General features: G+C 37.5%; 1 protein-coding gene across 8 annotated transcripts in view; it reads left to right on the top strand.

The window, feature by feature from the left end:
- Positions 1-26,659, top strand: part of CHD9 (chromodomain helicase DNA binding protein 9) — an 87,319-nt gene extending 60,660 nt beyond the window's left edge. For 5 of the 8 annotated variants that reach the window (XM_088062384.1, XM_088062383.1, XM_014255463.2 and 2 more), the window contains 23 exons: positions 1,855-2,050; positions 2,800-2,967; positions 3,518-3,697; positions 4,985-5,095; positions 5,771-5,967; positions 6,746-6,945; positions 7,395-7,554; positions 8,461-8,550; positions 9,337-9,440; positions 9,567-9,684; positions 10,345-10,402; positions 10,758-10,800; positions 10,936-11,155; positions 11,277-11,479; positions 11,712-12,620; positions 14,731-14,894; positions 15,843-16,115; positions 16,912-17,080; positions 18,019-18,158; positions 18,637-18,858; positions 19,659-19,787; positions 21,786-21,890; positions 23,199-26,659. In XM_088062384.1, the coding sequence (XP_087918510.1) occupies positions 1,855-2,050; positions 2,800-2,967; positions 3,518-3,697; positions 4,985-5,095; positions 5,771-5,967; positions 6,746-6,945; positions 7,395-7,554; positions 8,461-8,550; positions 9,337-9,440; positions 9,567-9,684; positions 10,345-10,402; positions 10,758-10,800; positions 10,936-11,155; positions 11,277-11,479; positions 11,712-12,620; positions 14,731-14,894; positions 15,843-16,115; positions 16,912-17,080; positions 18,019-18,158; positions 18,637-18,858; positions 19,659-19,787; positions 21,786-21,890; positions 23,199-24,062 (5,023 nt within the window). In that variant the 3' untranslated portion in view covers positions 24,063-26,659. The remainder of the gene's footprint in view (positions 1-1,854; positions 2,051-2,799; positions 2,968-3,517; positions 3,698-4,984; positions 5,096-5,770; positions 5,968-6,745; positions 6,946-7,394; positions 7,555-8,460; positions 8,551-9,336; positions 9,441-9,566; positions 9,685-10,344; positions 10,403-10,757; positions 10,801-10,935; positions 11,156-11,276; positions 11,480-11,711; positions 12,621-14,730; positions 14,895-15,842; positions 16,116-16,911; positions 17,081-18,018; positions 18,159-18,636; positions 18,859-19,658; positions 19,788-21,785; positions 21,891-23,198) is intronic. The other 3 variants (XM_088062385.1, XM_014255465.2, XM_088062386.1) reach the window with 2 other exon arrangements.
- The last annotated feature ends 52 nt before the right edge of the window (positions 26,660-26,711 follow it).

The following is a 26,711-nucleotide window of genomic DNA, read 5'->3' as shown; positions in this document are numbered from 1 at the left end:
TAATTAAAAACTTCAGAGGAAAACTAAAAGAGAGGTTGTCCAATTTGAGTAAACCATGTGCCTTCAGTCTGTTGCTTTTTCCATTAAACATTCAATTATGTATATACTGGTTTTATGTCTTCTGTCAGAAACCAGGTTCTGACAACCTGATAAGTTCAAGCTTATCATTGTCCAAAGCCCAGGAAGCACCAAATGTGTTCTTTATTTAGATGGTGTTGAACTGGGACCAGATAGGTCCAAGATACAGTTTCTTACTTCCAAAGGAATATAAACACAAAGTGATAAACAACTGGGGATGTGTTTGTTATTAATGTAAAAGTGCAAATGTTCTTCCTATCTTTTCTAAATTGCCTGCTTTGAATTTTGCAGCAGAGCTGAGCTGCCAGCCATAAACCTGCTCCTTAGGCTGGCTTTTGCCATCACATGTAATTGCACCCTCTGATTATTGCAGACTATTGACTCCATGGAAACTAAATGCTGATTTGAGCATGTGACTCTATAAATGCATAAAACCTTAAACCTGGTTACAATTAGTAGTTGCTGTATCAACCTTAAAATGTATGAAAAGGCATAGTTCTTGTTGTTTTACCAGTGGTTTTGCTGCAATGTACATACTGCTTTGAGGTGTATAATTGTACTACTACATCATCATAATACCGAGTTAACATCTTGAAAACCAAAAATTATTAATGTTAAGCCTTCCTGCAGTGGATGCTGGAATACTGGATAGTAGATTATTTTAATACCTGTTTTAGTGATAGTTTTATATGAAAGCTGTCTATTAGAACTGGGAGTGCAACAGTTTCTGTTTTATTTTAAAAGATTAATTTTAACTTCATAGTAGTACTTATAATTCAGTATGGAAAATGTTCCTTTTTCTGCAACATTCATTTAGACCAGTGAATCATATCTACAGCTGGAATCTTTTGAAATCCATAGAAGCTGAAATTTGCTGTGTGCTGCCATTTGATTAGAAATGTTGGAGTGCACACATGATCAGACCTAGCACTTAACAGAATTCAGGCCCGTAGGAGATAGATGGCTGCCTGCCAGAATGCCTGTGGTCCTGTGGATTATCTGCTGTGCCATTTTATAGCTGATGAGATGAAAAATGGTTGTGAGGCTTTTTGACTACTAAAGACACATTCAGCATCTTACTCAGTTTACAAGTACAGAAGTATTTGCTCCCTTTTTAAGCGTTTTGCTTGATTTCAGAAGTTTCAAAGCAGTCTTTGTAATTGTCAAAGGTAACAAATGACAGTTTTATTTTAGACTTGAAAATTTGCGGGGTTTTGTCTAGGAGACCTTGATACTGTTTAAGGTGCTGTTATGTCATTTTTGTTCCATTTCTCTTAATCTTTACAGAATCAATATGCAGTTTGTCCAATGACAGCTCACCAAGTTCTGGTTTCTGCTGATTGCTTGGCTATCCGTAATGTGTTCAGGCAATTTGGTATATAATACAAGAGTCCTCTGTCCTGCTTCTGTGACCCTAGACAGGGGTCCAAGGATAATATGTGAAAAACCTGAGTGTCCACATGGGACTTCAGGTTAGGGTGTGTTTTAATGCAACTAAGTAATACAGGTATAATCAGGCAGTTGCTTAGTGGACAAAATGCAGAAGAACTTGTCTTAGAATGCTCAGTGCTTGGACCTGCTGATGTGCATTGGTACTACAGCTCTGCGAGTTCTGACACGACTCCTTGTTATGTTACCCACTGCTAATCAGAGTTAGTCTTTATCACTTTCATTTGCTGTAAAGAGCAAATATGTAAGCAGTAGACCTGTTCAAAGGACTCTAAGTCATAAAGCCGTTTGTAACGCTCTGTGTGTGGTGTGTGTGGCCATTTACAGGTATCTGTACGAGAGGATCGACGGGCGCGTGCGAGGGAACCTCAGGCAAGCTGCCATTGACCGCTTCAGCAAACCAGACTCGGATCGCTTCGTCTTCCTCCTCTGCACCAGGGCTGGGGGCCTGGGCATCAACCTGACTGCTGCAGATACCTGCATCATTTTTGACTCTGACTGGAATCCTCAAAATGACCTGCAGGTAAATTCCTTTGAGCGTGGTAAGAGCCCTAATTAAACCCAATGGATAAAAATTTCACTGCTTTGAATGTTGTCTCTGTTTGAACACACATAATTTTAAAATGTTCATTTTTTTAAGGCATGTGATTAAAGTTTTTGATGTCTTTAATTCAGAATAGATTTCATTTGGTTGGGAACTTCTCTTTCAAAACAGTTAATTTTGAAGAACACAGCACAGGTAAAGTCAGTGATTTGGTAAAGCCCTTAAGAATTGATGACACTGTGAAACCAGGAGCTATATTTTGCATGTACTGACTAACACAGTTGGAACATAATATACTGAATATACATATATATGGAATATACAGAAAAGGATTAATATGCATTAAGAAAAAGTGAATTAATCAAATCTAGGAATTGGATACTGACATTGAAATAATTCTCAAGTTGCAGCTCCTTTTCTGTTTATATCAGGAGATTAGCTAACTTAGGAGCTAGCAGGTCTTTATATCTGGTGTTACTGTGAGGCAAGTACCAGTTGGGAGCATTCAGCACAGGTCATTCTTCTGCAGTTTTTTTGCTATACTGTGTTTAGAAAACTGTTCACAATGTGGAAAATGTCTGATAGCTTCTGTTTATTTATATGTGTGTTGACTCCTTTTGAGTTCATGCTCTTGTTTTTGGATTGAGCTACAGCGAAACAGTTTTTAAAAGATCAGTATGTTATTCCTAGCTAAGTCTAAATTCTAACTGCCCTCCTCCCTTCCAAAGGCTCAAGCCCGATGCCACAGGATTGGTCAGAACAAAGCAGTGAAGGTCTACAGACTGATCACACGTAATTCCTATGAGAGAGAGATGTTTGACAGAGCAAGTCTGAAACTGGGACTGGATAAGGCTGTCTTGCAGAGTATGAGTGGAAGAGAAAACAGTGTTGGTGGTGTATGTAGATTTATTTCCTGAAATAACCTTCCTTTTGCTTTTGTAATCATGTGGGAATTACTTTAAATTACAGAAGCTGCCACTTTTCTCTTTTTCTGTCATTTGCATTTCCATTCTGTTTTCTGATGTGGACTAGCAATATAGTTGATATAATTTTAAATTTTGTCAGTTATTACTATTTTCTGCTTCATAAAGTTCAAGGTGCATAATGTCAGAAGTTAAAACAAGGAGAAGTTTCTCTTTGTTTCCTTGTATCTTCTCATTTTAAGATAATAGGTTACTTTAAGTATGGACAGGTAATTTTTTTTAAACATGCACATCATGGTGTTGAGAATAACCAAAAAAAATAGAGAGGCATACTTGTAAAAATGTGTACTGTAAGCACCTAATTTATTATTGCAGCTGTCAGCTAGACTTTTCTCTCAGTTTTTAATACTCCATATTAGGCTTATAGATCATAAGGCACAGTTAGGTTGTGGAAAGATGGGAAAGCGGCAGAGTTCAGGGTTTTTATTTTCTTGACTGTCTAAACCTGATTTTGTTTGCTTAGATCCAACAACTCTCCAAAAAAGAAATAGAAGACTTGCTTCGAAGAGGTGCCTATGGTGCCATTATGGATGAAGAGGATGAAGGCTCCAAGTTCTGTGAGGAAGACATTGACCAGATTCTGCAGCGTCGGACTAAAACCATCACAATTGAATCCGAGGGAAGAGGCTCCACATTTGCCAAGGTGCAGAATAGCAGGGTGTTCTGGGACATTAAAGAGCTGTATATGTCACTGGGTGTTGTAGAGCTTAGGCCTTATTTTTAAGTTTTGTTTACTTGTGTTTAATGGGTGTGTGTGTGAGGTGCATATTTTGTGTTCTTGCATCTGGATGCTTACGTTAACATGCTCATAAAAAATCAGATTGCCACAGATTCTGTAAACACCAGGTGTAAGGAGCATGCTTGAGCAAAGATGAGTAATGAATCTGTGCTGCTTTGGAAAAGGCTGGGGGTTGTGTAATGAGTTGCATTAACCAAGAATATTTTTTAAAAAATTGTTTATAGATCCATTTGTATTTAGATACATTAAGGGGAAAATATATATGACAATAATTAATAAGGTTAAAAATTGTCAGGCCTATTCTAAAAATGCATAAACAATATATTTTAAACCTTGAGCTTCTTGGTAAGAATTGAAGAAGCAAAATAAGAAACCTCCTAAAATAGCAGTGAGTGGTGATACATATATGTACATGGGAAGGAGGCTGAGAGTGTAAAATATCAAACAGTAAAACTGAGCTTGGGGTGTGAGCACTTCATGAATGCAATTGTGAGAATTCCAAAAGAATTTAAAAGGCAAAGGAAAAATTAAAATAGTGTAAATGTATATTTATATTCTTAAATAGCAATATTTAAAAATATTTATTTATATGTTTAATGAAGTTTTCTTATATCTTGCTGATTATAGCTTAAATGAGAAGTAGATTTTTAAAGATCATCATCACTGTCTTTTTATTAGAAGAGTTAGAAATTTCTATATGTATTTACTATTTTCCCAAATGCAGTGTATCAGGGTTTTTTAAATGCCTTCTGAAATTAAGCCTATTCCATGCACTCAGGCTTTGATTGTTGGCAGCTTAAACGCCCCTTAGAAATTTCCCTCGAGCGAGTACTTCTGTATGAGATGAAATCCCCAAATGCTGATAAGCCTCTTCAAAAGATTCTTTTTTTCTTCCATTCGAGTAATTTAGATTCAGACTTAGAAGCAGAAAAATCTTGCTGCTTAATGTTCTTCTCTCCTGATGGTGCATAAAAGTTCATTAGATTTTTCTGATACATTATGGATCTGATTTTTAAAAATTAAGGAGGAGGAGAACTTTTGAGTTGCTTTGCAGTGTAAGTAACTTTTAAAGTCTTAATAGCTGCTTGGGAGATTTTTGATGAAATAAGGTCAGGCAATCTTCACAGCAGTGAGGCAAACTACAAACTTTTGATGTATGATGTTGGTAAGCTTTAGTTTTATTTATTACAGGCTAGTTTTGTTGCATCTGGAAACAGGACTGATATTTCACTAGATGATCCCAACTTCTGGCAGAAATGGGCCAAAAAAGCAGAAATAGATATTGATGCCATCAGTGGTAGAGTAAGTACTTTTTTAATGTGTGTTTTTTCAAGTATGTTCTTACTGTTGAATTCTGAAATTGCAGGTATGGGATTTATGTTGCTTTTTGATTACTATTTCAACAAATCAGGCTTTTTTGTGCTGGCTTATTTGTGCAAGAGCAGGCAGCCTGCTGACAGCTGTAGTATTTCCTATTACCCTGCTGTCCAGAAAAAAGTTAGGACATTTGTGACTTTTGTCAAAGACGTGAAAATGATTGAAATTGTGGAATTATTCTGATTTCCCCATTGCTCTGTCAGTAAATCTTGGACTGGAATCTGCAAAATATGCGACTAAGACCTGTGTAAATTTTGTAATACTGAAATCTCTGTCCTATACTTGAAGGCATTCCCCATGCATTTGATTCAAAGAAGTTTTAGTGCCCTTTTCTCTCACAAAGACTGCAGAGTCTGTGTAAGTGTTTAGCTCAGAAGAGATACTCTGTGTTTTTGTAACTAATGTACTGGCATTAGCATATGAAACTCATTTTTTGATGCCTTAAATACCACAAAATGTTTTACGTGCTCCATGGGTATTCAGTGTCTTTGTGAAATAGCTGTGAATGACAAGAGATAGGAATTATTTCTGAACTAAAGCCATGTACTAAAGAAAAATTTGCCAACTGTTCTCTCATGAGGTTTGTTTGTCATTTTGCAGAACAGCCTTGTTATTGATACCCCAAGAATCAGGAAACAAACACGGCCCTTCAGTGCTACAAAGGATGAGCTGGCAGAGTTGTCCGAGGTGGAGAGTGAGTGTGATGAGAAACCAAAGCTCCGCCGGCCGTGTGACCGTTCCAATGGCTATGGAAGGACAGAGTGCTTCCGTGTGGAGAAGAACTTGCTGGTCTATGGGTATTGTGTGCATCCTTCTTCATTCTGTGAAGTGGTTTAAAAATACCGCTTTGTCCATGTCGTAAATTTTATTTGTGGAATAACTTAACTCTATGTCATCAATAACCTGGTGTGTGTGCAGAGAATGTATTTAGAACAGGAATTTATCTTGTACCCTGTAATAAATCTTCCTGACAATTTGCAATTAAAGAAACATTAAGAAAGAAGGGTGAAAATCTTTCTTCAAATGAGATTATAGCATTTTAACATGGGCACTACAGGAGTCTCTCTTAAAGTCATTATTGTAAGTGCTGCAGGCAGGCTCAAGACTCCTTAAAAAATGTCTGAAATAAAGCCTTTGTTGGTAACTTGATTTTCATAATTGTAGAACATCTTGCACTTCTGTGAGGCACAAATAGGAACTGAGAATCTAACCAGTTATTTTAAGCATACTGAAATCAGATAAGTTGATTTGGAAATCAAATATTAGGTCTTCCTCACCCATCTTACAAGAAAAATAATAGCATTCGTGCCAGAATGAGTTCCCATCAGTTTTGTGTCTGAAGTTTAAAACAACCATCCATATTTTTTGTAAAGAGACACTTTTTGTTTAGAAGTCTGTTTTAATCAGGTGGAGTTATGTTGCAAATGTTACTTTATCATTTCTATTCAGTAGCTTAAGCTGAAAGAAAAATGTTAAAAGCTAAGTATTTTTGGCAAAAAATTCTTTTTTGTAGAAGTCTGTAGCTACCCCAGTGTTTCATTTCCAGGTGCTGATTTGTGTTTCACTTTGGACTAGGTGGGGTCGATGGAGAGAAATTCTGTCCCATGGTCGCTTCAAGAGGCAGCTAAATGAGCAGGATGTGGAGATAATTTGCCGAGCCCTGCTAGCCTATTGTCTCGTTCACTACAGAGGGGATGAGAAAATAAAGAGTTTTATATGGGATCTCATCACCCCAACAGAGGACGGACAAACACGAGAGTTACAGAACCACCTCGGTAAGGATTTAATGTGTTTCTGCACTTAAACAGCTTCATATATGTGTGCCTGTGATACTGGGATAAAAACAGCTAAAAAGGCTCTCTGAATGCTTCCTACTTGAAATAAATGAGATTTATTTCAAGCACACAATTCAACTGATGGGCAAAGTGTCATAGCTGCTTTGCGTTGGATTTGATGGCTTACCCAAATGGTGCTTTGGTGAGAATTTCATTTCAGTTGATAAGAACCTATTCTGTTTCACTGTATGTGACAGCACAGTCCTCATTTCCCCCTCTCCTATTTGTCCTTACTGGTGATGTGTACTCCAGAGATGACACAAAAAAGACTCACTCACAGTGACTGATGTGAGTGTTGTTCCTGCACTGCAGGTCACAAGTATAGGATATAGGAACTGTAAGTATTGTGGATATCTATATCTATACCTTTAATATTTTACATTATATAGGCTTATCAGCCCCTGTGCCTAGAGGAAGAAAAGGAAAAAAAGTGAAGACCCAGGCTAGCACTTTCGATATACACAAAGCTGAATGGCTTCGAAAATACAACCCAGAACATCTGTTGCAAGATGAAGGATACAAAAAGCACATAAAACACCATTGCAACAAGTAAGCAGTAGCTGAAGTGTGAATGTCCTTGATATTTTTATTCTAGTTTCTCATTTTCTTAGACTTTAAAATATTTGTGGCAGTAGGAAGAACGATGTTTTTAATGGTATTAGTTTGATTAGAATAAATAGAGAATAAATAGGTTATGGTGTATTTGGAGATGAACAGATGATTTCACATGTAAAATAATTTTTGAACTGGTTTTGTCTGTGGAGAGATTTTCTAACATGTTTGGGATGCCTTGCAGCAGCCAAAGGACTAAAGAGTGGGAGTGCTTATCAAAGAGGCTGAAAGCACTGAAGTTGTTGCCCCTCAGTCTTACATGCCGTTTCCCTGGCACATTTTCTAGTCTTCAGAGAATCTGAGCTACTAGCTTGTGAAAGCTTAGTCATTCGTGGCAGTGAGCTTGGTTTAGATAAATTACTTTTCTGTAGCAAAACTTCCCATATTCTGCTTGGACAATTCATACAGGTGTAGTCAAGAATTGAGATAAAGCATGGAGAAGTCATTGGGGTCACACACCAAATTGTGAGTGAGAAGGAATAGAAAGGTTAAGGGGGGGGATGTTCGCTGTCAGCCCACTTAATCCTCTCTAAGGGCATGTTCTAAGCAGGAAAAGGGAAATAGCAGTTTGTTCTTAGCAATATTTTGTGAAGCAAGTGAAGAGTTTTCTGTTGACCCTGGTCTTCAGGATTTGAAAGAAATTTTGCAATGAAACAATTTGTAAATGTGATGGCAATAAAAAGTCTTAAGCCACCTGAGCTGGATGTTAAAACAGAAGGCAGTATATTTTAGGAAAATGACTAGAAATCTCTGTGATATTACAAAAAACAAAACAAAACCATCCACAATTATTGAAAGCTTTTAGAGCTCATATATTTGTATTTCTCTTTTTTCTTTATTTAGGGTCTTACTTCGAGTAAGAATGCTGTATTACTTAAAACAAGAAGTCATTGGTAATGAATTCCAAAAGGTCTTCGATGGAACTGATGCCAGGTGAACTAAAGAGTTTTTTTACTTGTTTATTTCAAATGTCAGATGAAAATTCAAGAACCTGCCTAGACCTAAATAAGAAACGTTAAAACTAAATGTGTTTATCCTTAGGCTGTGAGGAACATGTTTTTGTTTTCTCTTTGTTTACTAAACACTTCATCAGCTTGACATGTGGAAGTTCTTATTCCTCTTTATGAGTCTAGCTATATGAAGTAAAATAATATGAGTCAAATAGACTGAAGAAGTGAATGAAGGATAAATTATGTACTTGACATGATAATTGGCAGGTTTTCCCATGCTTTTGATTGTGCTGTGTATTCCATTAATGCCTTTAATTTTTTTTTACTTACTTTTTTTTTAAATCAAGTATTGCTGTTTTGAAATTCTTGAAGTCACTGCTACATGAGCTTGTGGCAGATAGAAAGTTGTAATTTGATTCAGAAATACTACTGAGCAGTCCCTCTCATGCTATTAAATACTAACACAAGATAATCCTTGGTTTGCAAAGTTGTGCAATCACAGGCTGCTAGGAGCTGGTGAAGCGCACTGAGGGAGGAAGAATGTTTTATACTGGTTTTGCTTTGGTATTCTTTCCCTGTTACTGATCTCAAATACAAAATACCAAACTATCTGGGTGTTTTGTATTGCTGGTTTTAGGGTTTTATTTGTGTGCTTGAAGAGAGAAGTTTAAAGTCCCACATAAAATAGAAGTGTACTAAGAAAATATAAAAAAATATTTTTTCCTCTGAATTCTATTGATGTTGGTATGCTCTTGGTGATTCTCTTTAGTGAAATTGATGTTTGGGTTCCTGAGCCAGACCACTCTGAAGTTCCTGCTGAGTGGTGGGATGCAGATGCAGATAAATCTCTCCTAATTGGAGTTTTTAAACACGGTGAGTAATGAGGGTGACTGTGTATGCACTTTCCCACATCCCAGTATAAAAACAGCCTACACTCAATATTTTTGTTCGTTTGTTTACTCTGGAAGTTGAATTTTTGCCACTCTTTTTCCTTTATAGGTTATGAGAAATACAACACTATCAGAGCAGACCCAGCTCTTTGCTTCTTGGAAAGAGTTGGAAAACCAGATGAGAAAGCAGTTGCTGCCGAACAGAGAGCGAATGATTATATGGATGGGTATGGAAAGGAATGTTTTGGGGCCTTAAAGCACACAAATTTGAATTAACATGCTGTACTTCATTCTCTTCCTAACTGGTTTTACATGAGTTTGGTGTCATTGTTGTAAGGAATACAACTTTGATTTTACTCCCATAGGGTGGAAGAGAGGAATGATATAACAACTACTGAAGTTTGGGAGTTCACAGTTAAGGGAAAAATGCAGCAACTTATTAACAAGGATTCTACCGTGTGTTGATTTATTAAAAATACTACTTAGACACTGAAGTGCAAAAGCATTCAGAGGTGAAGTGCTACAGACCTGTTTAACTTGATTACAGGTCAGCTTTTGATGCCTTAGTCTTGTGTAGCTGACCAGTGACCCCAGTAGATCAATGTGAGAATTACTGCTGAAAAAGAGAACTGCCTTTATTCATTTCCTCATCACTGAGGTTTTTAGTTGTGGTCCCAGAGAATACCTTTGAATGATACAGTGAATTGGGGGAAGTAGGATTCAAGCCAAAGCTGCCATGAAATACTGTCTTCATTTCAAACAGAAAATTAAATACAGTATCTTTTAAATTTAAATCAATTTTGCTTAATTGAAAAATTTGTAAGAACTTTTCAGTTAGTAGTGTAAAATGTTACTAAAATGGCTTCTTTGTGTTGAAATTTTAACAGGGATGTAGAAGATCCAGAATATAAACCAGCACCAGCACTGTTTAAAGATGACATAGAGGTATAGTAGGCACCAGTTCATATCTCCTTTTAACACTCACTCACTTAGACACTTCAACAGACAGTCATTTTAAATGTAATACTTCTACCTTTCGGTTGAGCAAATTATTACTTTTTTTCCTGTATTCCTTTAAATCGATAAAGCTTACTCCATGTGTTTCTGAAGTTGTCTGGGTGGATGGGAATGGTAGGGAATTGTTGCATGGTTCTGTTGTATGCCCTGTTAGCCATTTAGCCAAACTATTTGTTACTTCTGTTCTTTGTCATATTCAGAAATTGTTGTAAGGTGTATGTTTGATCTAAATCTCTGGAGAGGGCTGTATTTTAAATTGTGCTTTGCTTTTGTTTTATTACAGGATGATGTTTCATCCCCAGGTGATCTCGTAATAGCAGATGGAGGTAAGTCCATAAGACTTCAAATCTGAGCCAATTGCTTTTGTGTTTTGAATTGTTTAATTCTTGTGATTCGTAGCTAAAACATAGATTACCTTGTGTAGAAAAATTTATTTTTCCCATGACTTGGTTTTCATATAGATGGACAAATGATGGAAGGGGACAAAATCTATTGGCCCACTCAGTCTGCCTTAACAACGCGTCTGCGCCGCCTGATAACAGCTTACCAACGAACAAGTAAAAACAGGCAGGCCCAGCAGATGCAGCCAACATTCCCAGTACAAACCAGTATGATGCAGCTTCCATATGAAGAAGCTGCACTAAATCCAAAGATGGCTGCTAAGATTGAAAGACAGCAAAGGTATGTGCAGCATGCAAATGTACTGTTTTAATCTGCCCTTATGTAAAAAATGGTAAAGACTTAACATGTGAAACAGTGAAGAAATTGACAGAATTTCACATATTTTTTCTTGCTGGTCAAGATGGACAAGAAGAGAAGAGGCTGACTTTTACAGAGTTGTGTCCACATTTGGAGTGGTGTTTGACCCTGAAAGGGGACGGTTTGACTGGACCAAGTTCCGAGCGATGGCTCGGCTGCACAAGAAGACTGATGAGAGCTTGGAGAAGTACCTGTATGCGTTTATGTCAATGTGCAGGAGGGTCTGTCGGCTCCCCTCAAAAGAAGGTGGGTGTGTATGCTTTTACTTTTTAAATTTGTGTTGTCAGTGCTTAGCTTGAAAAGGTTTTTCTTTCATGTGTTGGAAGATAAAAATGGGGGAGGAAGAATTAAGGAAACAAATTGAGAGTAAAATTGAAAGCTTACAATGGGGAGACATGCATTAACTGATAAGAGTCATCTGCTTAAAGTACTGATATATTGGTTTTGGCAGATTCTCATTTGTTTTGTTTTAATACAGAACTTGTGGACCCAAACATTTTTATCCAGCCCATCACAGAGGAACGTGCTTCCCGGACTTTGTACCGCATCGAGCTCCTGCGGAAAGTGCGAGAACAGGCTCTCAGACACCCCCAGTTGTTTGAGCGACTAAAGCTGTGCCAGCCAAACCCAGACCTACCTGTCTGGTGGGAATGTGGGACTCACGACAGGGATTTACTTATTGGAGCTTCTAAGCACGGAGTTAGCAGGACAGATTATCATATTCTTCGTGATCCTGAACTCTCATTTATGTCTGCCCAGAGGAACTATAATCAAAACAAAGTGGCTCTCTCAAGGACTTCTACGCCACTCTTGCACCAGTACCAGATGGCATTATCTGCTTCTCCTCTTACACCTCAGTCAAGACTGTCAGATGCTAAAGTGAATGCTTTTGAGGACGCAAAAGCTAAAAATGAAAATCTGAAAGAGGACCCTCAGTCTTCTGAAGAGGAATCCATGTCAACAGAGGAGACACAGACAATACTGAAATCTGAAACTTTGAGTCCCAAAAATGGCACCCCAATACAAATTACAGACCACAGACCTAGTGTGAAGGCTGAGACAGACAGGCGCATGGTGGCAGCAAGGACAGAGCCTCTAACTCCAAACCCAGCTTCCAAAAAACAGAGAGTCAGCAAAAGGGGGTCTGACTCTAGCTCTGACTCAGACTCTGACTCAGATAGATCATCCTGTTCTTCCAGGTCATCATCTTCATCCTCTTCGTCTTCCTCATCTTGTTCCCAGTCTCGATCTGGCTCTAGCTCTTCATCATCTTCATCTTGTTCTTCAGCATCTTCATCCTCCTCCTCATCGTCCTCATCATCATCGTCGTCGTCATCATCATCGTCTGAAGAGAGTGATAGTGATGAAGAGGAGGCACAAAAACGTGGTATGTGTGTAGTCTTACTTCTGCAGTATAACTCTTAACTGAACTAGCTTATTCTTAATGAAAAAATGTCTAAAAAAGGCTATTAAATCCCACAGAAATAAACTTTATTAAACATTAAGTAAATGTAAATAAACATATTTGCTTGATTCTTCCAAGTGAGTTGGAAGAATTTAAGGAATACTGCTTTTTGTTTGCTTCATATCAGTGCCTTGGGTGAGGTTCTTAGGATGTGTTGACTGGCTCCCTAAGCAAGGTTGCTGTGCATATGGTTCATGTGTGGGAGAGCGGAATGGACAGATTTTCTGGAAATATGCTATGTGTGTGCATTCCCTACTATGGGTTCTTTTTCTTTTTCTTTCTAAACAGATCCTTTAGGTTTTCCTGTTTGTTTTTTCCACTCTTGCTCACCTGTCTGTGTAGCTTCCTCATTGTTCTTTCATGAAACCTGCAAGCTTCCTTCTGTCCAAACTCGAGTCATGTCAGCTGCTTTCGTTTTTTGAACTGGAGGTGCCCAAACAATGTTTTTACACTGAAAATTTTCAAACACTTAAAAACGTTTCAAAAAATCCACTCAAAAAAAAACTGCTTAGGCAAGACTAAGGTGACTGCAGCACATAAGACCACATGACAGAAACACAGTGAAAGCTTCAAACTAGAAGCAGAAACCTCTGATAAAGTGATTGAGTTTTTAATAACCCAACCATTCATTATTAAGTACACTCCTTACTTTGCTGCTGTGAAGTGGCCTCTACTTCCCCCACTGAAATTTAGAATGTGGAAAGATTTCTTTGTGTAATACAAATGGCAGTAGAGAAGGGATGAGAATGGAGGTAGGCAGTGGAATTAAAAACCTATTTTTTTTCCGATACTTAGGGGAAAAAAGCATTGTCTTAATCAGATGGATTTTCTTGTCCATGGAAATGAAAAATGGAAACCACAGGGTTAATTTACTGGGAAAGTGGTTACTGGACAAGTAAAATGCCACTTACAGAAAATTATTAATATGCTGCTGCTTGTAGCAGAGAAAGGACATTTTTAGAGGAAACAGTTGTATGCAGATATAAATATTCAGATAGAGATTGTGGATACCATAAGTGTGTTACAAGTCCAAGTATTAGGCTTGTTTTGTGCCAGCTCGGTCTGTTTAGGCAAGTAATCCTGCCTTCCTCAAACTGCAGAATCACATAAAGCGGTTGGCCTTTTTGTTTTGGGGTTATTTTTGGTGATTTTGCTGTTTGATGTTTAAGAGCTTGGTAAATGCTGGAAAGTTCACTTAACGTCATCTGTATTTTAGTTCTAAGCCCAGGTTTTTTTCACTGGTTGCACAGTGGCAATGACCCTTTGGCATACTTTCCACATTTGAAGCATCTCTGAAGGGAGTGCTGGATTCTATCAGATGACTCAGGACAGAGCTATTGTTAAGGACAAATTTAATTTCTGAAGAGCTTCCCCTCTTACTCCTTGTGCTGATGTAGTAGTTACATTTTCAGGCAACACTTTTTTTGTTGTTGTTTCAGACTGTTTCCCCGTGTCATAGTAAAACTTCTGTTGCTGTATGGATGGAGGCAAAAGTAAAATACTAATGATGAAATACAACAAAGTCAGAGGACACACTGGAAAGATAATAGGAAAAACCTCAGTGATTAAAAATCGAGCAATTGAGTTATTCAGGCACACATGTTCAAGGCATGGAAGATCCAATGCAGTAAATTAAATGGGCTGTTCTTTAAAGTACTATCCCAATCGATTTGCCATGTGCTGGTGATAGATACCTTTGATTTCAATTTAATTCTACACTTCAGTGAATGTTTTCTTACAAAGGAAATATGTTAAGTGAAGACTGTCTGTTAGATTACTCTGAAGTATGTCTGTTTACAAATAGCTAAATGTTTGACCTCTTAAGCTTCAAAATACTAACAGAGGAAGAATACATGTGGAATTTACATCCCTAGGAGAGGATCAGCCTGAAAAACCTAAGAGATTAGTTCTTCCATTTAACTTTGTGTTTGGACTTTCTCTGAACATCATTGTGTGTGTTTTGTTCACCTGAACCTCTTACAGTGAGTGTTTAATTCCCTTATAGCATAATGATTTTGATGGTTTTATTTAGCAGAGGGAACTCCACATATAAAAGCCTATGATGAAGAGAGTGTGGCCTCTCTGAGCACCACACAAGATGAGACACAAGACAGTTTCCAGATGAACAATGGGACACCAAATTCCAGTTATCTCCTACAAGGTGGATACATGTTGGCTGCATCCTACTGGCCAAAGGCAAGTTCATAATGCAACTTAGAAAACCAAAATAGCAGTCGAAGGCAGACTCTAACATGAATGTTCTGTTAAATATGTTAGAACCAAGAAGAAGGGGAAATAGCTGTAGGATTTGAGCTTCAGGACCTTTTAGATATTATTATGTTGACTCCTGAAACATGCATTTAAATCTAGATACTGATTTTCCATAATTTTTGAAGGCGAGTATAACTTCAATGTCACGGGTCCTTGGCACTTCGTGAAAAATGGCATTCAAAGTGTAAAAAGTTGGTTTATGTCAAATATAGGGGAGAATCTTGAACTCAGAAATAAAGTGTTTGCTTACAGAACTTGTAATTTTATCAGTCACAAGTTTTATTTGACAAATAACTGTGAAATGATCAGAAAATCCAGTTTTCTGTAGTTCTCATGTATTTAGCTGAGTTTATTGGGACTTGAGAGCTGTGTCTTATGGAGGTGTGTAAAGTGTTACCTGTGTTTGGTGTCCAAAGGATGGGAATGAGGAGTTACATGGTTTTGGAAGCCAAAAGGAGACATGAATAATAGTCTGTAGATTTAGTTTTATAAATGCTATTTGCTGTATGTTATGCTGCTGCTCACAGGTTCAGATCCTGTTAGCAGTGAGTCAAAGCCAACATACACATACTGCTTTGGTAGTTACCTTATCTTTCCTTTAAAAATCAGGGAGATAGTTTTTTTTAGTTATTTGCTAGACCCTGTACAGATGAGAGAAATTGTATACTCATTCCGAGGTACATAGTGACATTAAATGCAGAAGTGCTTTCAGAGATTTACAGCGAATCAAACAAATGCAGGAACTTCAAAATCTTCAAGTCCAAGTCCAGTGATAAAAATGTTGTCATTTCTCTTTGTAGAATTAAGAGGTAATACATAAATGTAAGTGTTGGTAAGCATTGGTCTTACTAAACAATTAACTCTCTTTTATAGGATCGAGTTATGATTAACAGGCTGGACAGCATTTGTCAGACAGTGTTGAAGGGTAAATGGCCTTCAGCCCGAAGGAGCTACGACAGCACGGCAGTGGCATCGTTCTACACCACCAAACTGCTGGACAGCTCAGGGGCAGCTGCCGAGTACAGTGAGCCCAGTGCACCTACACCCCCTCTGGCAGCTGTAAAAGAAGAATATGACCAATCACCCCAGCTGTCAAAGGTGAAGAAGCATGTACGAGAAAAGGAGTTTACAGTGAAAATCAATGACGTATGTTTATTTTTATTGCCCTAGGACCTGGTTGCGATTGCGGTGTGCGGCATGCTTTACCTGCAAGTGGCTGCCTGCTCTCACTCTCACTTCTTCACACACTTGTTTGTGGGTATTTGGGTCTGCTGCTTCTGGGCACTGAGTGTTTGGGGTTTGGGTTTGGTTTTTTGGGGAGGGGGTTCTTCTGTGGTTTTGTTTTACTGTTTTTGTTTGGTTTTTGTTTGGATTTTTTTGGATTTTTTTTCTCCTAATTTGCATAAGCCACTGGAAGGAATCATTTTTTTTTTTTCTCTGAATTCAATTTTTGCCGTACTGATACTTCCTCAGACAGCTTGTTTTATGCTGTTTCTAACACATCTGGTTAGTATAAAAAGGTATTTCTGCTGTTCAACTTTTTTTAAACATCTCAACAAGTACTTTACTATTTCATGGTCTTTTAGAGGATTGCAGGAAAATTTCCTGGTTTAAATGCAGACTAGAAGCTTCAAACATATTGTTTATCTGTAGTTTGAGAACTGTTTGTAGCACATAAAATAAGTGATTCTTTACTCTTGTAGTTGGGTCTAGGACTGGATTCAGGAGGTAAACACCTTACTAGTGTCTGGATTTTTCAGTTCAGATGACATTTCTGTTCAAATTCTGGTTTTACATGGAAGAGCAAGATTGTATAAGGTCTAACACAATGTTTTCATTCTTTCTCAATTCTGCTGGAATAACTGTATGCAAAAATCCTGATTATGAGGTAGTTCTTTCTGCTTCAGCAGAAGCTCTTCTAACCCTGGCATTTATTTAACAGGAAGGTGGTTTGAAATTGACTTTTCAGAAGCAGGGACTGTCTCAGAAAAGGCCATTTGAAAGCGAGGAGGGTGCATTGGGTCAGCAGCAATATCTGGCTCGGCTACGTGAACTCCAGAATGCTTCAGAAACCAGCCTTGTCAACTTCCCAAAATCACTTCCCAAATCAGGTACATAAAATACCAGAGAGCAGAAGGGTAGTCTGGTATTAAATCTTCTGGGTTCTTGTGTTGATGTCCAAGAATTGGCAGTGGAAAAGAGATGTTTGCAATGTTATTCTAAATTGCAGTCTGGATAAATCTCTCTAGTGTAGAGCCATTCTGCAGTTTGGAGCACCTGATACTTTTTCACAGTGTCAATTACTGTAATGTTCATTTATTAGAATGATGCTATTAGACACTGTAAACCCCCTCAAAAGAAGATTTTAATAATTAATAATTCTGAAGTGAATCACTGTACATTGACAGTAATCACTCAGAACTTAATATGGATACTTTGTAAGTAAATATGAAGAGTTCCAGATTTATGCCTCTGCCAATTTGGACTATTCATAATCTTCATATAAAGTGGCAGTGGAGGACAATAATCTAGAATCAATTTTTGATTTATAGCCAGAAAGTTACAGCTTGTTTCATAAAAAGTAACAGTAAGTATACTCTGAGAAATAAAAATGAGCCTAAAGTAAGGAGTTAACATTTGGATTAAAATATTAGAAATTATTAGAAATGGGTGCTTAATTTAGGCCAGCCTCTGCTTAAATTTTGCAGCAAACCATTGTGGTATTGCTAAACATTTATTTAGGGATGTCTGCCTTTTTGTGTATATGATATCAGCAGTTTTCAATGGCTATCATCCCTGTATAGATTAATTGGGGGGGGGGGTGTGGTGTGGAGGGGCAGTAATGAAATTTTCATAGTAAAGTGGCTTTCAGAGCCTGATAATTCATGATGCTTTAAACAGTCATAAAACAAAGGGCAATTCATCTTAGCTGTTGCATGTAGAAATTGCACTCACACTAATTCAAATAATTTTATTTCCTTTTTTTATTCAGACATGTTTCTCTTTATAAACAAGCATCTGACACAGGTTTTATTGCATCATTTATTAGGTACTTCCAGTCACTTAACAGCCAGTGCCAATGGAGTCATAGTTGACAGTCAGCCTGTAGTCAAAAAGAGACGAGGAAGAAGGAAGAATGTGGAGGGGGTTGATGTCCTCTTTATGAATAGAAATAAACAGCCTAACCATGTAAGTAAACTTGATTTTGTATCCAAAAAAATAAGATCAAAATTATTATTATTAGTGCCTTAACTGAGCATAACCAGCTGTCCCTGTTTCACAAAAGTTTGTTGTCAAAACTTTTGGGTTTGGGATATTTTTTGCTGGTAGTTTATGATTACACAGATGACAAGTGGTGGAGTGTCATTAAATATTAGATATATATAATATCAATAACTGCTTTTAAAATGTAACTTTAATTCTGGTGAACTTTAACAGTGTATTATTAAAAATTTGTGGCTTGACATAACAACACTTGAACATGCCTTCCTTTAACATTTGTTATGGGGCCTAATATGGCAGTGATTTGAGGGATTTCTGTGGCATGAGCAGTCCTCAAGTCCGTGAGTGTGTTCTGCAGAACTGTGGCTTTCATTGGACCCATACATTAAATAATTGTAATGGTTTGTTTTCAATGCAGTAAATCAGATGTTTTTAATTTCTCCAGGTTAATCCAGGTATTAACTCCTGCCAGGTTGCTGCAGGAATAAACCCAGCACTCACTTACACACAGTCCCAAGGCATGCTCGATGCAGAGAGCCCAGTTCCTGTTATTAACCTGAAAGATGGAACAAGGCTTGCAGGTGATGATGCCCCTAAAAGAAAAGACTTAGAAAGGTGGCTTAAAGAACATCCTGGATATGTTGAAGATTCAGGAGCTTGTATTCCTGTGAGTATTTCTTTCACCTCTCCCTAGCTAAATAGTAAAATACTTCGCATATGATGTATTTGGGTTTGTATTCTATGTTACAGGGAATTATTTCCTTGTTCTTCTGTTCCACATAGGAAAAGGAAAATGTCCATTTCTTTTAACAGTGTGAGGTCTGCAAGCCCTCCTTTTGTCTCACAAATATAACTGCCAAGAAAAGCAATACTAAATCAAGACATTTGATCTTTGTATTATTTCACTTACAATTTAAAACATTATCTAGGGTAAGAAAACTCATATTACTATGATAATGATCTGAGCTGAAAATGTGTAACAGCATATTTAGTGATGTGCAAGAGGATTAAAGAACTTACTGTGGAATGTATCTCATACCTACAGTACAGTGTTGTGGTAGTGGTGTATGCTCTTCTCATACTGTTGCTTCTGAATCTGAGATTTTACACTGAGTTAATGTTTAGCAGAACGTAAGAAAATCATATATGTGATATCTAGAGTAACAACCTTACTTGACCATGAAGATAATACAAAACAGCAACAGTCTTCCAGACGATTAATGCTCTGTTAAAACCTGAAAAATTTGTAAAGCAATGGGCAGAGGCATCAGAGAGACGATGTAGTGCTGTTTACTGGGATGCTTATTAAATGGTTGTGATTAGTAAATAGGTACTGTTATTAAACTAATTCTGAAGTTGAAGTTGGTTTTGAATTAATGCCTGACTCCAGAGAATGCACAGAGATCTTCCTGTTTTTAAAGCAGTTATATCAGAAAGATAATTGGCTTTTTAATTCCTTTATAACAGAGGATGCAGCTGCACGATGGGAGGCCCAAACAAAAAAGACACCGTTGTCGAAACCCCAATAAACTGGATGTTAACAGTTTAACTGGTGAAGAACGTGTTCAGCTCATAAATAGAAGAAATGCAAGAAAGGTATTCATGATACTGTTCCCATTCTGATACTCCCCAAATGAAAAGTTACTCCAGATGAAGAACTTGATATACTACACTCGCTAAAATTTTCCCAGTATACAAACAAAAGGCTTCTGTTTTAAAGTTTTGGCAGTTTTTTAAAGTTTTAAAGTCAATTAAAATCTTACAGTAAATTTTTTGCAACTGTGAAAATATGTAAGGTACACATAGAAACTTAGCCATGGTTTATAGAACACTTGGTATGATGCAGTGTTTGTGCCATTGACTCAGACAGAGGCAAGGCCACTAAAATACATGTTTAAAATATATGATCAAAGTGGCAACTTCATCAAAAGTTTTGAGATTTTTTGTAATCTTCTCATTACTATTTTTGACACAATTACAATTGTATTGGTAGTATATCTGGCATAGAAACTTATCCTTTGGAACTGAGGAAATCTTATGTACTGGATTATTTTGCTTTTTTCACTAATGTCTGGCATTTGCCCGTTATGGATCCACCAGTAGGTATGTCAGTCACATTTTTAGGTGGTATGTTAGAGGAACAGGAGAACAAAAGGAGAAGGGGAATTCTTGTGTGAAAAGGCGGCAGTAGGAGATGTGAGAGAATTTGAATTTAATCGAATTTTTGTGCAGGTGGTCAAAGTTTGGGAACAGCACAACACATTTGAATAGGCTCTGGGGGAAGCTAAAGGCAATTTTCAAGAAAAGCGTGCAGAACATTACTGGTGTCTATTGAACAGATCTGACCAGATGTGTGTGATGGTGTCTTTGAATGTCAGTGTAGCACCAGAGCAGCAGTCCAGGGGGAATCCTTGAGCTATTGTGTCCATGTATGGAGCATTTTCCCTTTCTCTTGTGGCACTGCCAGCTTCTCTTTTTGTTAGAGCAGCTACAAGGGAAGCAGGATGGGTTTTTTCATATGCTGCTATATTAAGGTCAGGAGCTTTGTCCATCTGTACAGGAGAGTGAGGCAGAATTTGAGTCTTTAATCTCTTCAGTGTATTGAGACAGCTGCTCTGAAGGAGAAGCAGAATGGTTGTGAGTCTCTTAAAACTGGCGTCCATGGCTGCTCTTCAAAAGCTGTGCCCTGAGGGGTCTTGTCAAAGTTGAGGATCAAGGAGTGAGAGTTCTGATCTCAGTTAACTGTGAAAGCCTGTGTTTTCATGATGGCTTTTTTTCCCTTCAAATTTCCCTTCCATTGTTTGTACTTGGATGCTTTGTTAATCTCAGTTTTTCCATGTATAAGTTGTCACAAATTTCTCTGTATCACCAAACTAGTTTTTTTAAATTTTTTTTTTAGTTCTGTAGTACTTTGAGTAGCAGGCAGTGAAGGACCAAAAGTAGTCTAGAAAATATGAGTTTAGGTTGCACTTTATAGAGAAAGTTAAGCAGAAACTGGAAATTCTTCTTTCTTTCTGGATCTGAATAATACCTCTCATTAATTTAATAGCTTACTTTCCTACTTATATACTTTTATTAGGATATGCTGTTTAGTAATTTTAACTTGACCTTTTTTGCATGAAAAAAACCTCAAGAACTTAATTCATGATGGCAGAACCTCTTAAAAGTATTTTTTGAAGTTGACTGAGATGAGAGAATAGGATTTATGTATTGAATAAAGGAAAAGTTTAACAGGGTTGTACATACCACTTTCTTGGTAATATGTGGACCACTTTCTCTATTCATGTGGTTGTTCTTCCGTTCATTGCATATCTAAATAAAAATTAAATATTAAACATTAGTGGGAGTGTAAAATATTGAAGTCTCAAACTGAGTTCGATAGATGAGTTTGAGTTTAGTAGATTTAGAACAAATCATGTACACATCTATCACCAGCAGTCAGCCAAAAGCTGCATCATGCTCCATGATAATTTGAAGTGAGGCTTTATTTGTACTGTTACTAAAAAGTAAAAATGAAACAATATCAGGTATTAATGTTGCTTTCTTTCTTGTCAGTTGTCATGTATTCACTGACTTTTATCTTCTGCTTCTCAGGTTGGGGGTGCATTTGCTCCCCCTCTGAAGGATTTGTGCAGGTTCTTGAAAGAAAATCCAGAGTATGGAGTGGCTCCTGAGTGGGGAGAAGTTGTAAAACAGTCTGTGAGTATTTGCAGAATAAGATAAGCATGACATGAAATGTATCTGAAGGGAAACAAGGCAAACAGAAAAAAAAATGCATGCCAAGGGGTGTGATTTTCATTTCTGGTGTTACATTAATAGAAAACATAGTTCAGTGTCAGCTTTCTGCCAGCTTAGTTCAGTAAATACTTTGCTGGCACAGCTGGAGTAGGGGTGAAACAGTGACTGGCAACCACAAACTAGAGATTTTATCGAAGATGCTGTAATACTGTGACTTTTCATGTCTTAAATATAGCCCAGTGGCTTTTACGAAAGGTATTAGTCAAGGAATCATTTAAGAATGAGAATATTTTCTCTAAAGTTCCAGTTGGGAAAAAAAAAGGGTTAATTTGAAATATTTATTTTACTTTTAATGTGCACCCTTGAGAAATTAGGCTAGTGAGGATGCTATCAGTTAGTCTTACCTTGAAGATAAGGACATACTTTGAACTTCAAAAAGTTGTGTTGTATAGTGTATACCTCTGAATAGAGGTATAAATAATAGAATTACTTTGAGAAAGTAGTAGTTATGTACATAGAGAAGAGCAGAACTTGAGTTCTGAATTCCTCTAGTTGTACTAAGCTAATATAAATTAGAGTTATTTGCTGGGGGAAAAAGGTAGCTGTACTATGGTGTTGAGTAGTATTTGATCTTATCATTGCCATTTTAAAAAGGAAATTTCAAACCTATGCATTTTGAAGGGAATCTTGGTATTCGTTGCAATTCTTTTTTCTAGGTAGGAGGTCTTAAAGTGGTGAAATAATACTGTACAAATCCTAAATAGAAGTACTGTGAATTTAATTTAAATTCAAGTTGAGTCTTTATTCTTCAGTTTATGGATGAGATGAAATATGAGGACATTAAAGAGACACTAGCAAAAATAAAAAGAGCTCAGAGATTGTTGGTCTGTGTGCAGTCACACACATTTAACTTTAAATTGAAAACTAATTAAACTGTCAAGTGATTGCCATGTGATAATATTTCAAAGCAATGCTGGTTTAGATCTTAGACTGAGCTTGCTCCTATAATTAGCTATACTTTGCTTGATGTGCCAGGAAGCCATGAAGGGTGAGTTAGCAGAGGGTGTGAGAAGATCCGTGTGTAGCCCTCACAGTGGAGATGGGCCTTTAGAAGTTTGGGATGCGGTAGCGCAAAGTCACCACGGATGCCAGGGAGTTGTCTGGAGCTCAGGCCTTTGACACTGTTCCGTACACTTGAGTCCTGTTTGCTTTTCCTTTGCCATCTTCAAGCTCCCAAAATACACTAAAGCGCCCCTGTGTCTCTCCCAGGGCTTCCTCCCCGAGGGAATGTTTGACCGCATCCTGACGGGCCCGGTGGTGCGGGAAGAGGTGAGCCGGAGGGGGAGGCGCCCCAAGAGCGAGATCGCCAAGGCCACGGCGGCTGCGGCCGCCGCCTCCGCCGCCAGCGTGCCCGTCAGCCCCCTGCTCGCCAACGGGCTGCTCCCGGGCGTGGACCTGCCCAGCCTGCAGGCCTTGCAGCAGAACCTGCAGAACCTGCAGTCGCTGCAGGTGACGGCGGGATTGATGGGAATGCCTGCCGGCCTAGCTGCCGGAGGAGAGGCCAAGAACGTGGCTGCCATGTTCCCCATGCTGCTGTCAGGGATGGCTGGATTACCAAACCTGCTGGGCATGGGAGGACTCCTGACAAAGTCGACAGAATCCGTTTTGGAGGAGAAAAAGGGAAACGAGTCAAAGGACACGGATACAAAGAAAGAAAGGACAGAAGACCAAAATACGGATACTGGTGGTGAAAACTCTGTTTCGAGTTCTCCTTCAACATCCTCTGCCGCTGCAGCTGCCAATCCTCTCTCTCTTAACCCTTTACTTTTGTCCAACATACTTTACCCAGGGATGCTTCTCACTCCAGGCCTTAATCTTCATATCCCAGCTTTGTCTCAGTCTAATATTTTTGATGTACAGAACAGTGAAAGCAATGACACAGGCTCAGCCAAGCCCACAGAAGAAAAGGAGGAAAATTCTAGGGTTAGAGATCAGGAAGACAAAGGGGGAACAGAGCCAAGCTCTCACAATGAAAACAGCACAGATGAGGGTTCAGAGAAAGCAGATGCTTCATCTGGATCTGACAGTACATCATCTTCATCTGAGGATTCGGATTCGAGCGATGAAGACTGACCCCAGACTCTGCACTTAAATTATAAACTGATTTTGAATTTATTCTTTAATTATTTCATTGTAAATAACCCAGTGTTGAGTGCATCAATGATTTACTGACCGAACATTTCAGTATTTGTTTAGAAGTGCAAACTGCTTTCAGAGACGTTTTGCATGTAATATTTCTTGAAGTTCATAAGTTTCTGAACTTGTATGTACTATCAAATACACAATGGTGTAAAATTACAGCAAAAGGCATTATAATTTTGTTGGGGGGTTAATTTTATGAAAATAATGCTCAAGTAAGAGCTGTATATTTAATATATTTGCAGTGAACACAGAATACTTTATGCATATTATTGATTTAATTTGAATATAGTTTTACAGCCTCCTTGACACTTATAATTTACAGATCAAAACTCAGCAATAATTTGGGCAGCTAATGAATGTCATGAAAGCTGTAGAATCTACATCACCATCCATTGCTTTAATTACATGAAAATGCTCTAGTGTTGTGATGCACTGCTGTTTCCAATTCAGGTACAAGTGTGTTTAAAAGAAGATAAATTTTTCCCAATCAGCCAATTAAACTGGCTACCTGTTACCTCAGCTGAGTTAGTTTAGGAAGTTTACATTGGTTTCTATTACTTGTTTTCAGGTTTTGTTTTGTTTTTTAAAGACATCCTGTATAGCATGTTAAAATCTGAGTTACTTGAGATAAGACTGTTGGGGTTTTCTTTCCCCCTTATTACAGCTGTTCTCTTTGACAGCAGGAAGGGGAAAGTAAAGCAAAAACTGTCTTATCTCATGCTACCTGGCACCATGTAGGTCTATTTAGTTTACACCTTGCAAAGTTTTGGGCTCCCTCTGCAGAATTAAAAGTCCCAGAATGAGGAGTAGTTTCCTCAAAACTCAGAAGAGGCAAACTGTCATAAAGTGCCACTGAAAAGACCTTTCAACACTGCATAATTCATGTAAAAATTGTTTGTTTGCTTTGTTTGTGTAGATTTCTATTTGTGTTTTATGTCATAAACCTCCTGGAGTTCCCAGTTAATAATGGTAAATAGAGTACAGATAGTTTTGAACTCCTTTTGAGTTTAAACTTCTCTGCAGATTTTAATCTGACTAAACATTAAATTTATTATCCAAAATCATTATTGGGATATCACTTCATATATTATGCTGAGTTACCCACTAAAGAAAAAAGCACTTTGAATAGTAAGGAAGACAAATTATTCCTAGAAACCACAGTAACAGGGCATAAGGCATCTGTTTTAAGTCCAAATCCTTAGAACCCTTTACTATATAAAATCTGTCTTAAGATTTGATGTGTGATATGATTCCTCCTTCTTCTTAAGCTGCTATTACTCTGACACGGTCGAGGCCCAGATTCACATTTACAGAACTTCTGAACTGACTGAGACTTCAGTTGACCTTGGTTACATCATTTGTGGTCCAAGAATAGGCAAGTGTTAAGAGAAAATAGATACAGGTACTAATGAAAGTCATGGAAAAAGCTTTACAAAGGGATAAATTTAAAAATAAAAAACAAAAACTGTATATTTTGATATAGTTCTGTTGCTTGCTTGTACAGTAAAACAACTGTGTTGTTTTTTATCAAGAACTTTACCAATGAAATATAAGTTTCTATGTGCAAATTAAATAGCCCCATGATTAGAAACAGTATTAGATGTAATTACACAATTATACAAGTACCATTTGGATTGTGCTGGTTACGTATTTTCCCAGATAGTATTCTGATTTTTGGCCCTTCATGCAGTGTCTTAGCAATAGTGAAAATCAAAAACTGCCAAGAGAAGGGGGTAGCCAATTCTTCATCATTAAAATAAAAAGTATTTCATATTAAATATTTTGCCCTTTGTAATATAGCACTTTTATTTAACTAGGATGCATCTATGAAATAGCCAAAGTTTTACAAGCAGTTATTAACTTCGTTTGCTGATGGAGTATGTCAACAATACCATCACTTCCCACCCTTCCCCCACAAAACAAGTCCTAAATCTTGTGGCTAAAACCTAATTTATATCAGATTTATGAAATAAAGTATTTTCCTATTATGGTCAAGTAAGTTTGGTTACTGTTCTAGTGATTCTTTCTATGTAATAAGGCAATTACAGTTTCAAGTAATGAAGGCTGGTGTAGACTTGAACATAATTATATTTGGGTTATTTTTCATCAGTTTGATCCAGAGGGGGAAAAAGTGTCCCACTATCAGCTAAACTATATGCAAATATGGTTGTATAAAGTTAAGGGTTATAAGGAAACCTCAGTAGAATTACACTAATACTGAAGTTAAAATGAAAAGGATATCCAAGGTGATGATAAAGTGTGTGTTGGTAGTTACTAAAAAAAAACCTTAGCTGTTATTGCCTTGTATTTCTATCCCTTGTTTCAGGCTTCATGATCCAAGTCTTAGTCCAGGTTTTTTTTGGACATTTGCAATATTTGCCAGTTGTGTTCTGTGTAGTCTGAATTTGCTTTCTGTAGTTGAACAAGCGTCTTAAAAAGTCATTTGTAATTTATTGAATTACTTTCTATGATGTTCTATAGAGCAAATGGAAGTTTAATTATTTTTTATTAAACATATTCTTTGACTACCCGTGATGTCTGCCTCAGTATGTGAAAGTAATGCTGTGTAAGGATTAAACA

This window comes from Pseudopodoces humilis, chromosome 14, assembly GCF_049639895.1.
Source record: "Pseudopodoces humilis isolate 2021_Gansu_Grassland_sample_001 chromosome 14, ASM4963989v1, whole genome shotgun sequence".
NCBI classification, from domain to species: Eukaryota; Metazoa; Chordata; class Aves; order Passeriformes; family Paridae; genus Pseudopodoces; species Pseudopodoces humilis.
The sequence above is the reverse complement of the archived record's forward strand: the minus strand, read 5'-3'. Positions and strand labels throughout refer to the sequence as shown.